This window comes from Hippopotamus amphibius, chromosome 4 (genome assembly GCF_030028045.1).
Source record: "Hippopotamus amphibius kiboko isolate mHipAmp2 chromosome 4, mHipAmp2.hap2, whole genome shotgun sequence".
Lineage (NCBI taxonomy): Eukaryota > Metazoa > Chordata > Mammalia > Artiodactyla > Hippopotamidae > Hippopotamus > Hippopotamus amphibius.
The window spans coordinates 52203551-52229357 of NC_080189.1; the positions used below are offsets into that span (position 1 = coordinate 52203551).

General features: G+C 34.7%; 2 protein-coding genes across 3 annotated transcripts in view; one reads left to right on the top strand and one right to left on the bottom strand.

Moving 5' to 3' along the window:
• Positions 1 to 24584, top strand: part of GSDME (gasdermin E) — an 80764-nt gene extending 56180 nt beyond the window's left edge. Inside the window, exon 11 of the mRNA XM_057731376.1 lies at positions 21985 to 24584. The gene's annotated coding sequence lies outside the window, so the exon portion shown is untranslated. The remainder of the gene's footprint in view (positions 1 to 21984) is intronic.
• PALS2 (protein associated with LIN7 2, MAGUK p55 family member) overlaps positions 6443 to 25807 on the bottom strand; it is a 105205-nt gene continuing 85840 nt past the window's right edge. Inside the window, exons 6-13 of one of the 2 annotated variants that reach the window (XM_057731373.1) lie at positions 23912 to 24043; positions 21936 to 22035; positions 21534 to 21602; positions 19873 to 20034; positions 14373 to 14575; positions 13240 to 13368; positions 7544 to 7727; positions 6443 to 6855 (exon numbers count right to left, since the gene is read on the bottom strand). In XM_057731373.1, the coding sequence (XP_057587356.1) occupies positions 7551 to 7727; positions 13240 to 13368; positions 14373 to 14575; positions 19873 to 20034; positions 21534 to 21602; positions 21936 to 22035; positions 23912 to 24043 (972 nt within the window). In that variant the 3' untranslated portion in view covers positions 6443 to 6855; positions 7544 to 7550. Of the gene's footprint in view, positions 7728 to 13239; positions 13369 to 14372; positions 14576 to 19872; positions 20035 to 21533; positions 21603 to 21935; positions 22036 to 23911; positions 24044 to 25807 lie in introns of both variants that reach the window. The other variant, XM_057731372.1, reaches the window with a different exon arrangement.

Genomic DNA, 25807 nt, shown 5'->3' on the forward strand with positions numbered 1-25807 from the left:
GAGAAAAGGGAGCCCTTGTACACTGTTGGTGGGAATGCAAATTGGTGTAGCCACTGTGGAAAACAGTATGGAGGTTCCTCAAAAAACTAAAAATAGAACATGTGATCCAGCAACCCCACTATCTGGAAAAAATGAAATCACTAATTTGAAAAGATACATGCACCGCAATGTTCACAGCAGCATTATTTACAACAGCCAAGACATGGAAGCAACCCAAGTCCCCATCAACAGATGACTGGATTAAGATGATGTGGGGGGGGTGTGTGTGTGTGTGTATACACACACACATATATATACACACACACAATGGAATATTACTCAGCTATAAAAAGGAATGAAATACTGCCATTTGCAACAATGTTGATGGACCTAGAGTATTATGCCTAGTGAAATAAGCCAGACAAATACTATATGATATCACTTATATGTGGAATCTAAAAAATAATACCAATGAAAGTATATACAAAATAGAAACAGACTCAGACAAACTTGCGGTTACTAAATGGAAGAGGATGGGGAGAAGGGACAAATTGGGGATATGAGATTAACAGATACAAACTACTATATGTAAAATAGATAAGCAACGAAGATTTACTGTATAGCATAGGGAATTATACCCATTATCTTGTAATAACCTATAATGGAATATAATTGGTAAACATACAGAATCACTATGTTGTACACTTGAAACTAACATAATATTGTAAAGCAACTATACTTCAATTAAAAAAAAAAACATTCTTTTGGAGATATCAGAAATACACTCGACTAGCAACTTCTTAAGTATGAGGTACGGAATCCTGGAAACTAGCTTGGGGAGGAGTTGCCAAAGTACCTTTTTTGGAAACAGGCTTCCTGCACTCACCCACATTTACGCCTCCATCTCTTAGCCAGTCTGGTGGGTCCACCTCCCTTTCTCACCGTGGGCCTCAGGGTGAGCTGTGTGCCACAGCAGGCACTGTCTTTCCCACCAGGGTTTCTCTTTCTTGACTACCTGGGAAATGGTCCTAGTATTCCATGCCATCTAAGCTTAGGGGTCTTCTCTTCATCCTGTATTTTAATCTTCCCTGTCTCTGGAATTCTTTTCCTTGAGTAAGTCATCTTTGAAAGCCATGGAATCTTTGGGCTGAGATAGATGAAACAATAATTAGGGTCTCCTTGTTAAAAAAGGGAGGCAGGTGAAAAATTTATATATTTTGGTGGGAAAATCTAAAATGACATTAGAGGCTTTTAACAAAGACTATTAGCATTTAAAAGAAATTGCTAAAGCTAATCTGATACTGTCTGTATTTTATTATCTCCAAGCCTTAGTTCTACCTATAAATGAAACACTACATTTTTCCAATATTAAATATTTATTTCTTTATATATACAAAAATATCTTACCAGGAGTATGCAATCTCACAGATTGGACATTTCAATAACTTTCATTTTGGACAACATATGGAAATATGTGAAAAGAAAAATTTATAGGGACAGTTTCTGAGAAATCAATACTTAATTGTACTGCAGGAAAATTTTATTTATACAAGGACAGCAATAATGTTTCTTTTATACAGGAACTCATAATACAATTACTTGGAAAGCAGTAGCAATTAATTTCATTTTTAAACTTTTTCACCAGAAACTTACTTTAGCAGCTTGTTCAGCTTTGATTTTTTGGTTGCTAACAAGCATTTTGCCCTCCACTTAAAAAAAAAAAAGTTCTCTTCTACAATCATTTCAAAGACTAGAGGTGAAAAAGAGCATGCAAGTGTGTTCAAAATAAATATATACCGAAATGAGGTGGAAAAAAAATCCCCCAAAGTCTTCACATCAAATTCTCATCATGGGCTCTAAGAGAGCTAACATAACATGTGGAAATTATACCAGCTGCTGAACTCCAGTGCCCATTCTTCTATAGCAAAATCCAAGATATCACTTTCTTAAAAATCAATGTTACTGAAGAAACAGGAGTCAGCAGCTCTTTTTTAAAAGGGACATACAGCCTGAAGAAATATTTACCTTGTACTTCAGTTACAGATGGAGATCAGCTATTCCTCAAATCAGGTTTTACTGAAAAGACTTTAAGGCATTTCTCAGTTGGACCATGTTTACCAGAACATGGTTTATGCTTTCAAAGTAAGGTTACTCATACCACTGCCTAACTCTCCTATCTAAGAATAAGATGAGAACCATGTATTTTAACTGATAATGACTTCTGGGTTAGTGTTGGTAATATATAGCAGAGGAGTTTCCCTCTTTCTCCAAGCTCTCAGGCCACCTTGACTGATGTGAGAAAGGTCAAATTTCAGGCATGGCTTGTCATATTTGTATGTTTCTACTCCTGGCTTGCTGCTGCTGAAGTGCAATAAAGACATCTATCTCCAACTTTTAAAATAAGACCTTTCTGGCTTCTGCTCTGTGGTAGAGACAATACCTGTTCAGTGGGACTCAAGACAGGTTTATAAGCATTGAGTCATTTAATCAACAGTAAAAGCTGGTAGGGAAAAAAAATTTTTGCTTCTGACTTTTGGTGTGTGGAGGCAAGTCAGATTTATTATAGCATTGCAATATCAGCCAATGGCCCTGAATCGATTAGAGAACAAACCTAAAATGCATTCGTGTTGGATTCAAGGTCCCCTAACTGGACCTAACTGAATGTGTTTCCCCTTTTAAAGAAGCAGATGCCTTTTAAATGTATACTAAACAATAGGGCTGCAGTGATCAACTTCAAGCATAAGAATAAGGTAGGGCAGCTTTAAGGGGCAAACATCTGAGTGTCTTCAGATGCTTACTTAAATTTTGGATTGCTTACTTAAATTTTGTTTGACTTGTGAGTGGTCTGGTTGGTAGCAAGGATTTGCTAAATGTTTGGACTTAGAATAGGATTCTGAATTCAAGACCTCCTGACCAGGCCCACTAAGAGAGTAGAACACATCCTCTTCCAGGCTGGAACTATCAATACATCCTCAGAGCTGTTTTAAAACTGAAGGTAGAATTTCTGAATGGTGTGCACGAATCACTATGTTACCTCCAAAAGAGGTACGTTTTAAAAAGAATTAAAAGATAAGCAACCTCAGGGTAAATGAATACATATAATAAATAGATAAAGTAGCTTAATAAGGACTTTCCGATTTAGCATTTACTACATCAGTTATAAATTACTTCTTGTAATTTAAAGTGAAGACAAATATTAAGGTAGCCTTATTCAACAAGTGTAATATTAAAATGAAAGGGAGACATAAATTTTATCAAAGGTCACATGGTCAGGAGTTAGAATTAGGATCTCAGTCAGTAGAAGTACACCAGCTCTATTTTTATCAGAAGAGAGACTACCTTAAAGAAAGTAGTGCAGTGTACTGCAGTAGTGCAAACCACGCTTTTAAATTCTTACCTTAGAAATGAGATATCATCATTGCTTCACTTTCTAGTATTTTAAGGACTCATTTTTGATTCTGTGCACTAAATCATTCCAGAAACACACAAAGTAACATGATAGATTATGGGAAATATTAAAAATGAATAACACTTGAAGCTAACAAAAATGCAGTTAAAAATAATCTTACCTTAAAAAATTATAGAATTGTTGTCTTCCACAGATATACAATGTATATGTAAAAACTGATATGATGAATTATTAGTCAACTGTATTCTTAAAAGTTTGTGACTAATATTAACTTCAACTATATACAGCAATCCTATTATTTAAAATACTGAATTTCTCCCGAGAACTCCAAATCCATTACAGATGTTCTTATATGAATTCTCACAACAAATCCAATGGAACAGGAGGAGGGCCGGTACCATAATTTCTAAGCCTGAACCATATCACAGATTCATTTGAAGGTTTAAATAAGTATTTCTCAAGAGGCTTCCACCTAGGATTCTGTCCTTCTTCCTTGAGGAAATTAAGTTATAATAATTTTCTGAGCTTAGTTCCAAATATGTTTTTCAGAGAAGGGATTAGTATCTGCTTCAAGGTAAAACCAGAGCCTATAAAAACCATGTGAAAAAAGTTTCATAATGTCTAAGAATTTGGGAATAATTAAAAAGGTACGAGCACTAGTTATAATTACATGGGTGAACGTATTTAGTTTTATTACTCACTAATCTTGGGAAAATTTTATATATTATACACATAGCTGTATATATATATTTATATTATATATATGGTGACTCAAACATTTAAAAAATGACCTGCTGTCTATATACATAAAACTTCAGGATTGCTTTGTCCATTTATAGTATAAAGATTCATTACTATAAAATTATTGGCTCCCTAGCCTGTGATTTTGGGAAAATGGGGTGTCGTTTCAGAAGTTGTAAAAGTACAACGTTAAGTAGGTCATTATTTTGAGCAACTTTCAAAACTTTTATGTTCAGTTTACGAATTTAAAATAATTGTACCTAACTCCATGGCTACCCATCATAAAAATCAATACCAATTACTGGATCATGACACGTATTGTTATCCATAAAAATAAGTACAAATTTAAATGAATCTTTAAAGCAAAGATCATCTTCTATTGTCATTGGGATATTACGGTCAAAGCAGTTAGTATCTGGCCATAGTCTATAATGCTACACTAATATATTTTATTGCTAATCTGCATTATTTTCGAAATTTGTGTTAATATCCAAATTGCTCTTTAAAAGAAAACTTGTCCTTATAAGCTATTATATTAAATTTACTAGATTCTAGACTCTAGGGTTCAGGCTACTATTGCTGTACTGGGTTTATGATACGATTTCTATATTAGAAAGCTAATTTCAGCAATTGTATGGTTAGACTTGGTAAAAGTAAACAAAGTTCTGATGTACTGGATAGTATTTTATTTGATACTATCCAAATATCAAACAGAAATTGAGACTGCATAATCAAGGCATGGCTGTAATAAAAGTAAAATTCTACTTGAGTGCATCACATCTATTCCACTAGTTACGGTTAAATGACTTATCCAGGGACATCAACTCTATGGATATAGGGTATTTGTATATTTAAAAATAAAAAATATATATAATATTTAGCTGTATATAAATAGTCATGCCCTGAATGCTGAATGTGGATACTCACCTGTCCACAAGGAATCCTCAGGTATTAGTGTATTGGCACATTGTTTTCCAAATGCATATGCACTTGCATGTATATTTTAACTATTGCCAATTGTTCAACATCACTTTCAACTATTTTCTCCTCAGTAAAGCTAATTATCTCAGACCTTTTCTACAAGAGAAGTTCACATGTCACTGATCACAGCTATACTCTCACTGCCTTGGGAGAATCCTGGGGCCTCTGGGACTCCTTGCCCCAGAGGGGCTCGGCTGCTTCCTGCAGACCCAGGTGGGACTTGAGTTTCAAGTTCAATGACTTTTTATTGAGATAAATGAACTTTTCTAAATTTATTCTCTTTAGCTCTGGCGTCTAGACTAAAATGAAATCAACTGCACTGTTCCGTTTTATATTAGGAGGAATTGCGTATGTATTAACTAAGTAGTCATAAATACCATTTATAATAGAAATAATTCCTTTAAGTGGAGAGTGTTTTCTAAATAATGTGCACTGTATATCATATAAAGCTTAAAGTATATATGATGTAAAAATCATCTCTATTCTGTCAAAATGGGTGAAATATTTTATGTATAAACTTGAGTTGCTACAATGATTCCAAAGCGGCTCCACGCAGCAGCATGATGCCATACCGCAGAAGACAGCTCATTTGAGAATGTGAAAATAAAATTTCTCTTAAAGTTTACAGTGTGTTGAGACACTAAGTCATGGGACATCATCTCGACACTGTGCTTTGATTCATGTTGCTTTGAGAAGCCAAGAATTTGATGTAAAAATATATGTAATTTAAAAGTTTGCCACCAATTTCCTATCCTAGGACAAAGAACATGACTTTGTGTTCTGGATATGAAATGCTGGCTTAAAAAAACACATATGGATTTCCAATCTTAACCATATAGCAACTTGGGTGTTTGGTTTCACTGTGAAAAAGAACAGTGTGTGCATGCTGCTTATTGCCATGTATCTTCTCTTCCCTCCAACCAAGTCCTCCTGGCTGGCATTCCACATGACAGCTTTGGTGAGGGGAAAACAAATTCAGCAGCCAGGTGTCTGGTGCCTACCACCAGACAAAGATGACCACCAATATATAAGCACCTAACCCTTTAAGTGTGAACACTGTTTATGTGAAAAGCTAGCAGCAATATAAAATATGGCCAACTTAGTTTAATGATGACCTGCATCTCTGAATGTTTTAGGAAGAATTTATACCATCTAAGAATCCTAAAGGAAGATATTAACTGAGATTAATTTTGGAAATTTGTAAATGTTAATGCATCTAAACGAAAGAGAACTGTTTTCCTAATCATTAAACAAAAAAGTACATTTCCTAACAGAAATGTAAAAAAAAATAAACATTATTTACTATATATTATATAATACATACACTGTACATATTATATAATGTATATATTATATTGAGATAAAACAGCTGACAATTATTTCCAAATTTCATAAATTATTAAATGGATTTGGTTCACAACATAACAAACCAAAAAAAAAAAATACCCTAATGGTCACATCACACTTCAAAAAGCACACTAATTGTTCACAATATCCCCCAACTGCAAACTTAGAAGCATTTCTCAGCATCACAGAAATTTTCAGAGGCATGATACATTTGCTGACCATATCCTAATACAAAAAACTGTATAAAGCAATAGGTTCATTTTTGTCAGTTAAACTTTTACATGTACAAATAAATCAACTTTCAGACTCATTTTGCTGTAAGGTTTTGCAGGATAAGGCACTCTCAGCCGGCAAGGCCTTGCTTGCTGTGTACATGTTCCCGAAGCATCAGCCCGTCACTGAAACAAATGAGAGTGCAAGGTATTGCTCTTCATTTTTTCACAAGAGAGGAATGAAGGAAAAAAAACTAATATAGCTGTGTAAATTAAAATGGATAGCCATACATCTCTGAAATAATGAAACTAGGTAGCACTGAGCAGACTTCTGATGTCAGATTTGGATGGTAGTGGACTAACTGTATCACTGACATTAAAATTCTGCTTCTGTAAGAAATTATACATATTAGGAAAGAAGGCCAATAAACCATTATTTTCTCCTAGTACAAGTAGCTGCCCCTTCGCTAGATACTGAACTGAGTGACAGCTTTACAAAACTATTCCAAGTCTTCATTACCACAGTGAAAAGGGGAGACCAGTGTTAGAGCGGATGATCTGAAAATTCCTTTGATGAAAAAGGCAAGGGTACTAAATCAAAACATATACAAAATGCTTCAACGCATTTCTTTATGTGATATGAATAGAAAGATTATCCATAAAAAGTTAGAAAAATTAAGATAAATTATATATTAGTACACCTTCCCAACCACATTTTCTATAAAAATTCAGAATAGTGTACTGATATTTCAATCTACACAATAAAAATGCCTGGACTTGGCAGATGTCTTCTATCTGTGCATGTATTTTCTCAGTAGAAAGTTTATTTGTTGCAGTCAGTTTTTGAAAGTTTTATTTTAATTGTGAACCTTACTGAATCATCAGTAAACCCAGCTGATTGGGACCCATTGTGGCTCCATTCTCAGTTTCTCTATGGCAGTTTGCAGTTTCTCAAAGGCTTTGTCTAGATTGTCATTTACGATGATCAGATCAAAATAGTGGTTGTATGCTCTTTGAATCCGTGCACTTTCATCCACTGTTTTCTTCAAGTCAGAGTCCTGTCAAAGAATTTTAAAAGGAAAAGTTTACATAATATATATTTACTTGCTCAAAACCAACACAAAGTGAAACAAGAAATAAGTAGGTTGGATATTTGTTTGTTGTCATTCTGATAGTAATCCTCAAAATCGAATCTATATAGAGGGTCAAAAAGACATTACCATTTCCTGGTTGTTCCAGCTGCATTCACGTTTGCACTTATGAGTATTCTGTGTCTTCTGTTTCACTGATATTAAGGTAAGATTCCTAATTAAAAGACTACTGACAATAATCTTAGGGTGAAATCCAAAGTTACACGAATTATTGTAGGTGACTGGTCTCTAGCCCAACTACATACATCATCTTTTCAAAATATTTTTATCTTGTGGATTCTGTAACTCATGGAACCCAATCTGCAGTGGCTGTCAAGCTCAAAGCCAAATTTGTTGCCTTTCTCTAAGAAAGAGTATCTCAGGAATGTATTTTGAAGACTAACTTTACATGCTCCCCCCACAACACTTTATTTTTTTAGCTAGTACTGTTTATATTTCATAAAATATTTCTAGTCATTTTGGAATAATGTGGGAGAATAAATAAGTAATGGGTTTTGCATGAGCAAGTAAAGCTTTTCATTAAATTGCAAGTGTTTTGAAATTTCATACTTCTACATGTTCTTCAAATATTTATTGAGTTCCTATTAAAGTGTCTACTATGTTTCATAATCTGTGGATATAAAAATGAATAAGACAGAATGGGTTCCTACCCTCTAGTGGAGGAGACTTTGTCAAATAAATAAAAACTTGAAAGTTGTAATAAGTACTATGAAAGAAACCAACCAGAAACAAAGAATTTTAAGATACCTACTTTAGATTGAGAATTTTAAGATATCTACTTATGAAGACTCTACAAATGAATAAATGTCATTTAAACTGAGTAAGTGACATTTAAACTGAGAACTATACTGGGAGAAAGAGCACTCCAGGCAGAGGAAACAGCAATGTAAAATCCAGCAGAAAAATGACCCTGATGTGTTTAAGATACTGAAAGGCCAAGATGAATGGAGGGCTAGGGAGGGTGAGTAATAAGTTGAGATAGCCTGGGCTAGGTCATGGAGGACCTAGATGCAATGGAAAGATGTTTCTGAATTATGATGGTGGCAGAGGAGATGGAAATGACACCAGATACCTTTTATGTAAGAAATGGGGGAGGGAGGATACACATACATACTTGCTTATATTAAAAAAAAATTTGTGAAAATGACTACCTATGTGGGTGGGAGGTAATAAGAGTGGAGAGGACAGGGAAAAGCTAGATTTTTTTTGTTTGTAAGATTTACTTTGGAACTATGAATATGTATAGAATTATATTACAACAGAATCAAATTCAAATGAAAAAAATAGCAATGAAAAAAATCAAAAGCAAAATGAAACAAATCTGTGTTTCAAGTTGATGGCTTAACCACAGAGGGGAATTATTTTAGCGACTTTAAAATAATTTGATACTCAAGGGCTATATCTTAAGAACAATTAAAAAAAATTTTTTTAAGACTGAAACTTTAAACCTTTCAATAAGTATACTGCTAATATTAATATTGTTACTCAGAAATTATACATATAGTATGTGCTTAGTTTATATATGTAAAGTCAGAAATTATGTTAATGCCATCAGGAACCAAGACTTTCAGCATAGGAAGAAAAAAAGATAAAAACAGTCAAAGGAGTTAAGTAAAAATGTAAAATCTGAGTTGGAACTATCAAACTGAACTAATGATGTGTATTTTCCAAAAGGGGAAAATATATTTCCTTTATCTGGCCACTGAGAAGACCAAGAAACAATGATCAGCTAAGCTGAGTGCACACCTTTATTATCTATATTATCTCTAAATACCATTTCCCACTAAAAGGAACCAGGGCTTTTGGAAGGTTGGTTCCAGATCTGGGCCAAGAAATTTATAAGGATAACCTGCAGCAGCTCATCATACCAGGAAGCAAAGAATCATCGAAGGTTATTGGGATTGTGTTAAAAAGACTCAGAAAACAAAATGAATAGCTTCCTCCTAGCTGAAGACAGGACAATTTAGACATCAAAGAGTAACAACTGACTGAAGTACACAGAGAGGGAGTATTCCAAGTGACTTTAAAACATAGCGATTTGATTTAACTGTATATATACTTAGTGGGATAAACCCTAAGGATAAAGGAGCAAGAGACAGTTTACAGTAATCATACCTGGTAATATTAGTACACTTATTTTCAGACTGTTGTGTGTGTACTGTGAGATAAAGCAAATGAGAAATTAACATTTCCAGTGCTTCTGAGAACTGGGATAGTCAGCATAGGAGAATGGAGTCATACATATGAAAGAGATTAAATAAAACCCTGTAATCCTGAATTTGATTGGAAAGTATCAATACAAATTCATGATATAGTTTCTTTCAAACATACAAACAGAAAAGCATATATCCAAACTAGTTCTTTCTACCTAAAAGGTACGTATAGCTAGAAACAATGATCAGTCTTGGGACAATGTGCACCCCTAGTATTATGGTCGTAAAATACTATTTACTCTAAAAGGAACCAGAGCTTCTTGGAGAAATAGCTGATTCCTGGCCTGGAACAGAAAATGTACAAGATGAGCCTGGAACATATGTTATACAGCAAGGAAGCTATCTGAGATGATCAGGCTCACAAAATAGGTCTCAAGGGCCAACTTAAATAAATCCCTGTTGGTCAAAGATGGGACGATTTGAACATCAATAAGAATAATAACTGCAACAGAGTAAAACACATCAAGTAAGTTTAAATCCATGTGCTCATGATGAAACTAAAAAAATCACAAACCTTATTTGGTCACCTGTTGCCTCTGGAGACTCTTACAGAACAAACCCATTATTCTGAAAATGGACCCATAAAGGGGAAGTATCGAGCATATATTCTGACTTTCCTATACATACTCTACTTCAGAGTAATCAACTAGTTGATGAGGAAAAGTTATTATTTAGAAGAATTCTAGTTTATAAATACAGAATGAATGACAAACTTGGAATACTACCACTTCACAATTCCTAAAAAAAAAACTGACCCAGGCAAAGATCGATAAAAATTGCTAAAATCATTAGGTGAAAAGCTATTGAGGAACTTTACAGATCAGGCCCGATTTTTTTAAACAACTAAGTTAGAAGGTTAAAAGACAGAGGAGGGAGGCAGTGAAAACTTACAGATTAAAGGAGTCTAAAGGGAGGGGTCTGCTCCCAGCGAATATGCAATAACAGACATGAGACTAACCCTCCTGCCTGACAACTAAGACAGACCAAATGCATGGAACAACACTTTTTAAGACACTGTATGTATATCAGGCAATGGAAGACAGGGATTCCAGACAGACAGGAAACAAATGAGGTGAGCCCTATGACTACCCTAGCTTACTGGTCTGAAAGAGTTTCCAGGCTGCAACACAGTGAGGCAGAGGCTATTGGACTCTCTAAGTTGGGACAGAGCTGAGAGTCCAGGGAGAAAAAGGTAGCAGGAGTTTGCAGGACAGAAGGGACAGATGCAGGACAGATGGAACAGCAGCATGGAGAGAGAACTCTAGAGACTTGTAAAATACCCCCCTCCAGCATTCAGCTGTATACCAATCTGTGCACGTTACAACTACCCAGGGTCACCAAAGAACCACCAGAAAGGATGAGAGGCATTCATTCTGAGCCAGGAACAGTACCCATGCCCACCAGGCAGAACAGAAAACCTCAAGACACACAGGCGATTTGGGAGAGTGCTCAAGAAGAGTACTGAAGAATAATTGCCCCTAGAATGTGTACTGAAGAATAACTGCCCCTAGAATGAGAACTGCTCTGGTTTTACCTAACAAATTTTTAAAGCAAGATCTGAAATGAACCAACTATTTCCAAATAACTGCATACCAGCACAAAGCTCACAATGTCTGGCATCCAATAAAAAATTACTAGGATTGCAAAGAAGCAAAAAAATAAGATCCACAATGAGGAGCAAAGTCATTCAATCAAAATCGATCCAGAACTGATGCAAATATTAGAATTTGTACACAGTGATATAAAAACATTATAACTATTTCAGATATTCATAAAAGATCAGTAGAGGGCTTCCTAGGTGGCGCAGTGGTTGAGAATCCGCCTGCCAATGCAGGGGACACGGATTCGATCCCTGCTCCAGGAAGATCCCACATGCCGTGGAGCAACTAAGCCCGTGCACCACAACTACTGAGCCTGCGCTTTAGAGCCCGTGAGCCACAGCTATTGAGCCCATGTGCTGCAACTACTGAAGCCCATGTGCCTAGAGCCTGAGCTCCGCAACAAGAGAAGCCACGGCAGTGAGGAGCCCGTGCACCACAATGAAGAGTAGCCCCCACTCATCGCAACTAAAGAAAGCCCGCGCACAGCAGAAAAGACCCAACACAGCCAATAAAATAAATAAATACATAAATTAAAAAAAAAAAAGATCAGTATAGACATGGAGCAATCTAAAAAAAAAAACAAAGAGGACTAAAACTACCTGATCTCAAGGCTTACTAGCTATAGCGTGGAAGAGGTAGAAGCAGGAGAGAGGGACTATGAAGGGGCACAAGGAAACTTATGAAGGTGAGGGACATGCCTGTTATCTTGACTGCAATGGCTTCATGGGGGTATACATATGCCCAAACTTAAGTTGTATACTGTCAACATGTACAGTTTACTGCATATCAATTATAACTCAAGCTGGGGGAAAGAGAGATTTAGAAGACATCAGGTAAATGCAACATATTAATCTTGCTTGGATCCTGATTTGAACAAATCAGCTGTAAAAAAAATTATAAATACTGAGGAAATTCAAATACAGACTGTATTCTGATGATATTAAGAAGTTGTTCTTCTACTGTTTGATGTGCTAATTAACAGTGTTATGGTTATGTCCAAAAAGTTTACCTTTTAGAGATAAATACTAAAGTATTTATGGTTGATATGATACCAAGATTTGCTTCAAAATAATTCAAGGTAAGGGAGGACGTGAAGAGAGGTCTAATTGAAACACAAATCACCATATGTTATTGAAGCTAAGTGGTGGGCACATGGGAGTTCATTTCTCCCCTCTTTTGTACATATTTAAAATTTCCCATGAGAAAAGAGAGGAAGAATAAGAGAAAATATGTAACAATTAAAAGTCAGAACACCTAACTCTACCACTAGTAAACCTTATGATGAACATGCTTGTCATTGGTCCTGGGGACCAGTTTTCACATTAGTAAAATGAAGAAGTTAGATTAATATGAACTTTCTTAACACTGGTCCATTTCATTTATGTAGGAGGAGTAAACCTTTGTTTTACAATAGAGTGAATAATGATTTATAAGTAAAAGCCATACTGTTCCAAACTCTAACTACATCTAGGGAACAAATTTTTATTCTCCAATACCTTCTATAGTGTTTATTTCATAAATATGGATAGAATTAAACACGCTCAAAAGAAAAAGGAAAAATTTTAGGAGGAAAATAGTATTGTTAGTGTGAAAAGAATAGCTCACCGTCAAAAGTTTGGTAGTGATACCAGCATCCACTACAGCCTTGTGCATAGCACGTAACGTCTCTAGCTCTGGAGCAGCAATAAACACAACATAGGGCATGAATTCGGATGTCCTCAGCACTTTCAGGGCCTGCGTAGAACAATTACAAATCAATTTATACAGGATTAGAATTTGAATTATGTTACCCTTTAGTGTATATTAAATAATCAAAGTCCATCTGTCCTCTTCCTAAAAATAAAGGACATAATTATAGTTTAATACTGGCTACCAGCCCCCCCCACCCCCCACCCAACTCCCTTCTATTCTTTTGATTCCATACAGTACTTTCCTAAAATGGTGATCCATTACTTTGACCTCAGTCTCACTACTCTTTGGTACCCTTGAACAAAGGCAAGTATTAAACTGAATGATCCCCAAATCATCAAGAATGATGTAAATGCTTTCCATGTTAATTGTAGAATTCTGTTAATATTGAAAAAGCAGAAATAATTTCAGTGTCCATTAACTGGAGAGTGATTATATAAATAAATATATACCATGCAGCAATTATAAGGAACACAAAAAGCTCCACAAACCTAACATGCAAAGATTTTCAAGAAATACTGTTTAACAAAAAAAGGCTAAAGAATCTGTACAGATTTTTTCCATTTATGTATAAAAGAAACAACAGCAAAAATAGAAAACCCACTGGGTTGAGTGTAGAGTGGTGGGAAGGGATCAGTAAAGGAGACATGAAATGAGAATGAAATGAATGGGGTATTGGGGGGGGGGGAACGTGTGTGTGTGTGCACATGCACAAGCATGTGTGTGCTGGGTGGAAGGGGTGTGACTTTAATTTTTATTCCTTATGCTTCAGCCTTGTTCAAATTCTAAGTTTAACATTTTCTAACATATGCATTTATATATAACTTAAGCATAAAATAAATACTAAACTTCTATCAAGATTTTATTGATATCCAAGCCTCTGTTGGCTAATTGATCAGAGATTTATTTAACTAATTGTAGATGCATAATAAGGTTTTCTATCGCCACAGGTAACAAAGGGGAAGAGCTACCCTCATAATCCGAAGATAAAACAAAAACTCCACAGGAAATAAAACTTAAAAATTAGCTTTGGAATCCATGCAGCTTACTTGTGGGTTGACATCTAAAATGCAAGTTCGTCCAGTTTGGACAACTTCAAGAATAGAGTCAATCTTGGTTCCGTAGAGATTTCCTTCATATTCCCCATGTTCCAAATATTTTCCAGCTTTAATATCTGCTTCCATCTCAGATCGTGAAACAAATTTATATGCCTGGCCATCTTTTTCATCTTCCCTTGGTTTCCGTGAAGTAACTAAATAAAATAGTGTTGAGAATCTGAATAGAGGCAATGCAGGGTATTAAAAAATAAACTAAAATGCACAGGGTAGCTTAAGTCTTTTCCACTTAGTGCAGGGGTTGACAAACTATGGCCTATGATCAAATCTGGCCTGCTTTCTATTTTTGTTAATACAGTTTCATGGACCACAGCTATACTCATTCATTTTATCGTTTCATTCATTTTGCAATGGCAGAATAGTTGCGACACAGACTAGATGGCCTGCAAAGCCTAACATATTTACTATACAAGGCCCTTTAATAAAAAAGTTTGCTGACTGCTGATCTATAGGAATGTTTTAAGAGATGGTCTCCAATATACAATTTATATCCAAAAAAATGTGCTTTATAAAGTCAGTTTGAAACTCAAAATATATTTACTTAGAAGCACAGCCCTAAATTTAAATTCTCAACTATGGTGAGAGCTAATAAGTGTGAAGTATATTGCAAGTGAGTATCTTTTCCAGCTGACCAGCACTCCCCTTCTCAGGGAGCACCAGTTATAGCCTCTCTTTACACTTTTAACATTTCCTAATTGAGCATCCAACAAGTGAGCAAAATTCTGTTCTTAGTTGGTATTATCAATTTTCTAAAGTGTAGTTTTACCCACAAATTCTCTCTCCTTTATCTTGCCCCAGCACCAAACCCTTCTTCTAGCTTCCTTCTAATTGACCTTCCCAAATGTTAATTGTTTTGTTTTGCACCTTGGTGGGTCTAGCCACCTGAATGTTATTATGGCCTATTAACTTTCTCTACTCTGACCGGAAGTACTCTCTCATTCTCTCAGAAAGAAAAGAGACCAAGTCAGAAATTTACAGGATACTCCTGTCGGGTATTTTAGAGACATACAACTCCTTTGCAACTTGGCTCTGATAGGAATAGAGGATTATCACCTTTCAAACTGTTGAAAAGGTGCAGTTAGGTACCCTGCCAACTTGTTAGCACTCCCTAGGAAGAAAAGTAATTTGTGTACATGTGTGTAATTTTCAAGTTTAGCCTTAATCTGAGTTTGCCTAGATCAGATATAAAAAAGTATTTTACTTCTATTAATCAAGTACTTATACATGCAGAATACCTGCCAAAATCATTGACCATATGCAATTAAAGTTAGAAAGTAATCTGATGAAAACCTGACAGTATTTTCTTGATGTGTTGTGCTTATTTGTAATAAGCACAACACATCAAGAAAACTCTTTTAAGAACAAAACTTTAAGTTCAAGCTCAATAAATGAAATCATTATGTACAAGAGGATTCCCCTTTTCCCCTGCTGTTTTCTGGCTCATTCCAGACCACTGTGGAGAGATTTACGAAGTCACTTAAAGAGCTTCAAGATGCTATGATGGCTTTTCATATTAAAAAATATGTGATCTCTCAGGTTTCTGGAATTATTCACAAAAGGTGGTATGATAAAACTTCTAAGGCAATTTTAAACTCCCCAAATACATACATACTAGGACTTGGCTTAATATCTGTGAGGATAATTTTAGAAGCATATGACTTGGTGATGCACTACAGTGTAACCATATATGGGAATGTGCTGCTTGAGATAAGTATGTACAGGCATACACACTGCCCCCATCACATCCCAACATATGGAGGGAATCTTAAATTCTTGGTGAAATGTTTTTAGCTTACAAGTGAATTTTAACGACAGTACCATTCTCTAGTGAATACTCAACAACAACAAAAAAAAAAAAGGAAAAAGGAAAAAATCTATATTGTCACATAATTAAGCCCCTTTCCATTTCTAGAACAGAGAAATTAGATCAGGGTGGCTTGACTACAGCTGATTCCTTAGGCTTATATGCTAAGCAACTAAGTAATGTGATTGCTTAAAATTTAAGTTTTGTGATTGGTAGGCAAAGTTCTAATCTTTACTAGCTCTTCAAGTAATTAGGAAATAATGAACAAAGTAACATTTTATTTAACTATCCCAAGATGTATTAAAAAGAAAACATGATTCATAAGGTAGCTTATCCACTTGGATTAATAATTTTTTATATTTTATTTTAGGATCATTTCACAATATATAAAGAAAATTAAATCAATTTAGTCCAACACCAGCATTTACTTCCTTCCCTGAGATTTGCCTTTCCAGACCACCAGACAATGTGTAGCATAAGACTGTGTAACAAAAATTAAGCAAAGTTGTCACACTTCATCAGTATTTTTCTTTTTTGTGTTGATTCTGAGGCTTAAAAAAATAGATGCTATATAAATGTGAATAATTTAAAGAAAAGTAAAACATCTACATTATATAAAGAAGTGAGAGCTGATGATGTATGGATACACATAAATCTTTCTATGTAAAAACTCAGACTTGAATCTTTACTAAAAATAAGTCTGTTGAAAGGTAAAATAGTACATCTTTCTGGAAATTAACCTGGCATGAAGAAACCAAGATGTTGAAATAAATACATTTATACTTCTATATATATAAATCTCTCTATATATCCTTTGGTCTAATAATTTTATATCTGAGATTTATGTATATACATTTTATCATCTCTATTTATAGCAAAAAAGCCACCCAAACCATATAAATGGGTGATAACAGTAAGGGTTAAGTAAAGCATGGTATATGTATATGCTGGAATATTAAGAAGCTAATATGATTAATTTTTTTAGTTTTTAATCATGATAAAATATACATAAAATATGTCATTTTAACCATTATCAAGTGCACAATTCAATTCAGTGGCATTAAGTACATTAACATTGTTGTGCAACTATCATCACTATTCATCTCCAGAACCTTTTTATCATCCTATAGGAAAACAAATAAAAAAAGAATTACACTCACTATTTAATATTCTTAGAGATACAGAAGAGATAGCTCCCACAAACAGATGATGTTGTGGGAAAAAAGCAAACAGGAAACAGAAAGTAATCCTAAAATGAAAAACATGACTGCTTGTGATAAAACACGGATGGGAGAGAAGACAAAGAACTCACGGTAATCTTTTACAGAGTAGAATAAAAAGATAAAGAGTTGGATAATATGATTTTAAAAAGTAAGAAACGGAGGAGATGAATCCAGGATGTTCAACATCCAGCTAATAGAAATTCTAGAAAAAGCGGAGAGAGCAAACAGGGAGAAATCATCCAAGAAACAGTAATTCCCCAGAACTGAAGGACATGAAGCTCTAGCCTGAAGAGCCCACTAAGCATCAGCACAACGAATAAAAGTAGATGCACACAGACACATCATTATCAAATTATAAAATAATGAAAACCAACAAAATAAAAAGACTGAAGGAAAAATCAGGTCATGTACAAAAGAACAACAATTAGAATGACATTAGACTTCTTAACAAAACTGGATTCAAGAGTAACATCTTCCGGATTTTACAATCTAGACTTTCTATTCTCAGCTAGAGAACCAACCAAATAAAGGGCAAAAAAATATACAACTTCAAATACAAAGGTGCAGAAATTACATCCCGTACACCGTTTCTTGTCAAGTTATGAGGCATGTGCCATAGCAAAACAAGGCAATAAACCAAGAAAGAAAAAGAATGGACCCAGAAACAACAGTTTCAACCCAGAACAGCAACAAAGGGAAACATCCCTATGTGAACATGCGGCAGCCTGAGTGGAGAGTGTGTAGTCCTCACTGAAGCAGGAAGACTGAGGGTTGTGGGACAGAGGTTTCCAAGAAAAAAGCATGACTCACTAAAGAAGCTAGTCTTTGGTTTAATACAAAACTATACACGTGAACACATAAGGCAAGGTAAAGAGGGGGAGAAAAAAAGACCTCTAGAAATTGGTGTGCTGGGGGAGAGGCTGTTCAAGGAAGTGAAACTGAATGAACTGAAACTACAGCTACCTTTATACTGGGAGGATACTCAGGAAGTCAGTAGATAAGGCCTATGCTGGATAGAGCAAGAAATAGCAGAATGAAGACATTATTAAGAAAAATGGAAGACTAACAAAAGGAATAGCAGAAAAATTGAAAAGAGACTATTTCTGGTAAGTAGGCCAGAGGTCGGGTAGAGGAAGACGGGGTTATTTTTCATTACATGTTTTTAAGAACTACTTGATGAAAATATGCTACATTAATTTGATAAAAATGAAAAATAAGATACTTTAAAATACTTAAAATACTTTGATTAATGTGAGATTTTTATTTTGTTAACTACTTAACAAGGATTTGTCTGATTTAGTGATTTACAATGCCTACAATGGAATTCAAAATCTTATCCTGAAGGGATTACAAACAGCACATGAGGACAATGATAGGGTTATTCCCCCAATACACCCCTAAAAATGTTAGCAATAAGATTACTCACTGAGAACTAAATGTCAACGCATACTGGGTGAAAGCAGAGAAACTCTAAAACTCATCCAAAAGAGATGGAGTGATGTCAGGCTAAGATGTGATATGGAAAGTTTAAAGGCATTAAAATACCTACAAAAATTCTGTGTTAATCAAAAGGGGGCTTGGTCAGCAACGGAAGCACAGAAAGGGGGCTTACAAAGGCAACACTGGCTTGTGTTCAGGGGAGAGCGCACATAAATTTCCACAAGTAAAGGCTCATATATCTCCAAAATAAAGACAAATGTGTATTAGTGCTTATAATAAGGCAATGATATCATTTAACTCCTTGTTCTAACTCCATTCTCATCAAGCATGCTTCTGGCATCATTTAATTTTCCTTGTAAATGTGCAAACAGAGAAAGAACGTAAAGATCATAAAATGAGTGGTTCTTTTAATGGTTATATTTCCCATCCCATTATTCTATTTTGTATATAAATAAACGTGACTTTAATGAACGCTGCCTGCCCTGGAAGAGGACTCTCTCTTGATGTGCTATCAAAAATCAGGTTTATGACCTTGCAAGACTGAGAGCTACAAGCCAGAGCACTGGAGTTCACAAAGGGATTGCGATACTGGGAGTGTCAGAGCATACAGCAGGTTTCCCCCTTTTCTTTAAGCTGAAATGGGTGAAAAACACAACTTTTCAGATACACATCAATTGTACAAGAAAATACAAAGTTAAGGCTGATTTTGCCACAACTCTTAATACTTGTCTTTGATGAACATTTCTGCACTGAAGGGTTTGGAGAAGTGACTGCCACCAGATGGCAAGCCCACAGGGCTACTACAGTGCTATTTCAAGACAGCTGTAGAGTCACCAAGTTTTTTGGTATCATCTGCTTGTTCATTTTCATTGGCATAATCAGAAATCACGTGGGAATAATAATAATCTGCTCCCCCCTCCAACTCTTTCCTTCCAATTAAATAGCAAAGGAAACACAGAAAACTTACATGGCACTGTGGTCCCAAATCTAGTGGGATTCAACACTATGAACCTGTTTTTCAAGCTTCTTCGTCCCACACCTTGAGCTCCTATCAATACTAATGTCTTTCTCTGGAAGGGAGGCATTTTGGCTACCTCCTCATATATCTGGATTTCATGACGATCAAATTCTAAATGTAAGGAAATGGGAAAACATCATATTCAGTTATCTTTTATATGGGTGAAAAACCTCTGCTATTCTGTTCAGTAATGGCTTAGCTGTCTTGATAGTTAAGTATCACTTGAATTGTACTGACAGTACAGATTTTTTAAAATAAATTTGGTGAAGTACAATACATTGTTTTGTATCCTGATTTAAACACCTGCTTCCATTCATTTGCCTTAAAAAATTGTCTGACAAAGATAGAAAAGTGCCCTTGCTTTATCCTTATCAGACAGTCTATTCATTAAAACCGATTTCTTATCAATTCATCAGTAGAAATAATTACTTAAGATCATCAAATTGCAAATTAGTTTATGTAACCTATTCCACTAAAATGTCCGTATCAAATATGGAGGACAGCAGTATACCCAGAGTGGCTGCTTAAATAGGTTTCATGGAATGAGTATCTCCTTCCTATGTGGCGAAATCTGCAAATATCAGTTTAATTAATGAAATGCATACAGATAACATACTAACATTTAAATATTAGGATTCTAAATTTAGGTATAAAATAAAATGTTGGATCCTAACTATTTTCAGTAGAAACACATTCCAAAATTATGATCAATGGGAAAATTAGAAATTTTCCATTTTGCAAGAGAGCTTTAAGAATATACATTTAATGAATAATAAAGCCAAAGAGGATTTGAAGTATTATATTACCTATTATTATGGCTATAACTCTCGATCTATAGTAATAACAATTCTTTCTTAGGTTATTATCTTAACAGCAACACTTTCTTTGCACAATTTCTCCACAATACATTAAGGGAGAGTCTATTTTCTCCTTATTATAATATTATTATATTATTACATTATTTCCTTTATAGTGTGCTATTTAGTTTATTACCAGTATAGAGGTAACTCTGAAGTCAAGAAAGCACTTTACAATTATCAGTTCTTTTGAGTAAGCCTCCAGAGCCCTTCTGATTCAAAGAGCTGCATTTCACTCCTAACAGCCTTTAGAGCTGAAACGAAGAGCTGTGGTAGGTGTCATATTTGTCTTTCTTTAAGTCTAAAAGATTTAAGAAAGAATCCTACTAGATTGGGCTAAGATTTGTTCGCTCCAGTACTATTTTCCCAAAAGTATCACAGACAATGTTGTGGCAGAATATGGTTACCCTTAATCATAACTCTTTTAATATCTTTACAAACATATGTTGTTCTGTAGAAATGACACATAAGTTCCTATCAAAGTTCTTGAACAAATAAGTTTCACTTGTCACATTGTTCCTTCATTAATACAAGCATAAATCCTAACCAATTCATTTTACTGTAAACTATACTCATAAAATAAACCACACTAGTGATAGCAGAAATATGTATTTAAATAATGCCTGCATATTACCGTTCACATGGCAGTCCCTTGCAATTAGGTACTACTCTGAACTAATTCATTTAAAATTATACCCTTAGAGTGTATACCATATTTCAGTTGGACTTCTCAAAAAAGTATTTAAAACATACCTGCATTTCTGGTTGTGAGATACATCATCTTTTTCTTTTTTTTGCTACTTATGGTTCCACAAAAAGGTCCTGAAGGATGACAAGGCAAATATAACTTAAACAATATGTCAGAATATATACATTGCCCTGTGGTGTTCTATAGGGGTGGGAGAATTATCTTCCCAGTGTTGCATCCTACAAAGAAGCAGGCAGGAGTGAGTTGAGCCACTGAATTCTGATACAATACCAGCAGGTGGCAGAAAGGGATCAGAAAGTTTGCTTTTGAGAGCAATACAATAAAGCAGATGAGCAGTATTAATTCTAGATATATTTCAAATACATTCATCTGCTAATTCAGGTGAAAGAGGAAAAGAAAGGTGGCCACAAAGGACTACTTGTTACTTATTGTGTCGAGTTCATCACCTGAATTGTCCCAGTCTCTTCTAACAAATGCCTTTCTCTTCTCTTCCAGGAACTGGCTTGGAATGAGACCAGCGCTTCCTCCCTCTTTTACATGGCTAGCCTAGAATCAAATTAATGAATTGTATATTTCAGTGACCAAACTTTGAGACCACATTCTAATAAGTATGACAAGCAGTAGTTAGTTAAAAAAAAAATCACATTTGCTCTTAAGAAACTGACCTTGATATTTAAATCCATGGCATTGTCAGGATATTAAAACACTTTAGTACTGAGGAATCAATGGGAACCTAACCAGTGTGCCATCTGGCAGTGAAATTTTGAGATCAAAATAAAAAGGTATACAGGCTCTATAAATTACTAAAACTTTTTATTTATAATAATAAACTAGTGAGAATGGAAAGGAATAACTGCCGTTCTATGCATTAGCACCTGTTAGTTAGGTGTTTACAATCTGCATTAATCCTACTACGTTATTTCCTAAGGCCAAATCAATGAAGGAAAAAAAAAAGAGACAGCACTGGGAGAAGAGAGTGGCAAGTTTAATTCAGGCTACCAGGAATCTGAATATCCTGAAGGGGAGTAAGTTTAAAATAGGTAAAACCTCACCTACTGTCAACAAACTAACTTTTAAAATGAAACCCAAAGAAGTGCTATTTCAAAATAGAGGCTGGAGAACTGGCTAACAGTTTATCCCACAATGTTAGTGACTCTGTCCTTACAGCTAGTACAGAAAAATCTGGTATCATTTTTAGCAATTAAAATCCTGAAAAATACAATTAAAGTAATATATGACAAAAATGCAGGAAGAGATTGAGATAGATAATGGTGACAGGGTTAGAAGAAAAAATACCACTAAGAGATGGCATTCACAGAGAAGGGAAAAGAAAAGAGAAAACTGGGAAAGTTTAATAAAGGAAAATGCCACAGAAAGCAGATTTTTTAAGATGAGAGTTCTAAGAAATTCAAAGGAAACCTCTTAAAATCATGAGTTCCATTTAATTTACTCATTTCTTAGTTCTCTCACCACACAGTGCCCTTAACACCATAATGTCAATTTAAATTTAAGGACATATGAATAAGATTGTTCTTATTCTTGTAATTCATTCCTCCTTAGAAGTCAATACAACTTATTAGAGCTAATGTCAATTACTAATATCTCCATTTAATTCAGAATTTAGTGCTAGGTCCCAGGTCCTTTCCTCTCACATTCTGCTCCTTAATGAGACTCTTTTTTGCTTTGACAGCTTAAGGGATTTTACACTTTGTTTCTCCAGTTCTGAATACTGTGGTTGCTAGTCAATGTAAACAATTATAAAAACAGACTTATTACTGCTGCTAGAGATTTCTGAAAACTGTATTAGTGGAAAGGAAAAAGAAGACCGTCACACACACCTTCTGGAAAATGGAGCGGGGGAAAGACAGTGATAACACACATCCCTTTCCATACACACAGATTTCAATCCAAGACCAAACAACACCGATAATAAAACAAACCTTCATTTCTCAATAACTGAGAAGAGGTGGGCAAACAGAGTTAAGATAAAGTCTTAAATTTAAGAAATTACGCTTTGTCATGAATATATAGTGTGAGAGGAGACAAGAGGAAGACTACCCACAGTAAAAGAGTCCTAGTTAAAAGGAACAAACACCAAAAAGGGATGACCCCAAGTGAGTTGTTCCTGCCCAATACTATATTTTACTGCAAGCACATGTGGAAGAACTGATTGGTCTAGTCTCTAAACCAATGGAAGAGCACTACAGGCTAGTTAATTCTGCATTTATTAACAGCTACTCACAAATTCCCTCTCAATTTGGTCTTCTGTCCACAAAATTAGCAGCCATGAAGCAGGAGCTGTTCATGCAGGAAAAATCATTGGAACAAATGCTAATACTTTCTTCCTGAATATTCAGATACTGGCCAGATCTAAGATTGAAAATAAAAAAGTAGTTGAAGAAATTCTGAGAAGCATACTAACCTGCCACCAGTTTGGGTCTTCTCTGTTTACAATCTGAAGAATTTCTCCTTTTGAAAACTTCAGTCCTGCTTCTTTGCAGGGTATCAGGTTATCATTGTATGGATTATAATCAAAGTGACATTTCACAAATACCTAAAACACAACACAATTAAAAAACACTAGAGATGTATCATTTGTCATGGGATTTTTGAAATTTTTTTCAAAGCACTGTGATTTAATTGTAACTGACAACATATTTAGTACTTAAACTAAGGAACTTGTTTTTCTGAAATGAACATAAAATTAGTAGGACATTAATAATCTGGTAACAGATTAGAAAATAAGTACTAATAAACATTAGTACTGCATTAAATTTTTGTTTCTATTTTTAACTTCTAATCTTAAATCAACAGCTTGACAATTGTTTTCTTCCACCATTATTGCACTTTCTCCCAATCTTTTCACATGATTTTCCAACCAACAATGCATAATTTTTATGCAAGTAAATGCTACTTTCTAATTAACATCCTGAATTAACATATGCAGTTGATTTAAGGCATGTATTTCAGGTTAATAGGACTAACTTTTTAAAAGGTTCCTGAAGCCAAAATTAAATACTAAAAGCTCATAGCGAAATCAGACCTGAAATATATTTAGTAACCTTAAAAAAAAAAGGAAATACAACCAACTTTCATCCCTGGTAATAACATATATTTTTTTTTTTTTTTTTTTTTTTTTGGCACACGGGCTTAGTTGCTCCGCAGCATGTGGGATCTTCCTGGAGCTGGGATCGAACCCGTGACCTCTGCATTGGCAGGCGGATTCTTAACCACTGCGCCACCTAGGAAGCCCATAACATATATTTTTAATCACACAGATTCACACTGGCTAAAATTAGTGAGGAAAATACTTTTCTGGAATCATCTTGCTTTGATGTAAATGATCAGCATTAAATTAATTGTAAGACAAATACTGAAAAAGCCTTGAAACTATTTTCCAATTTAAATTCATTTAACTACACAAATTTCTTTTAAATCTGCTTTATTAATAAAAGTATGTCAGTTACCACTGTTAGTTATGATCTCCAATATCTGAAATATTTAGTTTATTCATTTTAATTTGAATTCTGATTAAGTTAAGCATTTTCAGTATTTGATGGCAAGTTCAGACCAATTACTTTCTTAATACATACTTTTTTCAGGCATATTTATAGAAATTCAAATTTTATCTTCTAAAGAACTGACTTAGCATTAATCACCAGGTAAACTAACAAGTAGGAAAGCATATAATTAGTCAAAATAACAATGTTATTTTTCTATGTTTATCATACTTCTATAAATATAATCAAACAAGGTATTCAAATAACACAACTAGATACATTACATTATTAGTGTAGTAAAATGTAATGTGATGGATGCACATTAAAATAATTTAAAAATAAATTTGGAAACGTGACAAAATTTTAGTTATTTACAGTTAGATGATTTCGATAGAAAGCATTCAGAACATTTTCAACAACTTTTGAAAGGCTAAATATTAATGCTTAAAAAATCAGTAAGCTAATAATTTTTTTCCTGATATACAATTTTAGAAATATCTAAAAAGCAAGCATACAAATAGTATTAAGCTAGCTAAAATGTGACAACTGGCTAACTTGACAATGGCATGCAGCTCAATGTTTTGGCAATGGAAAAAACCCAAAATGATTAAGTGTAATTAAGGCAAATTTAGTTGGCTGATAAGATAGAAAAACGGAGTACCAGAGAATGTCCTGGAATGACATCATACCTGACGGACGTGTGCTGGATGCCTCTCCATACTGATGCAACTCTAAAAATACATTTTTCATTGCATAAATAAAGCCAGACTTTAAACTGATAATAAATTAACAAAATATAAACAAACTACTGGCCCATT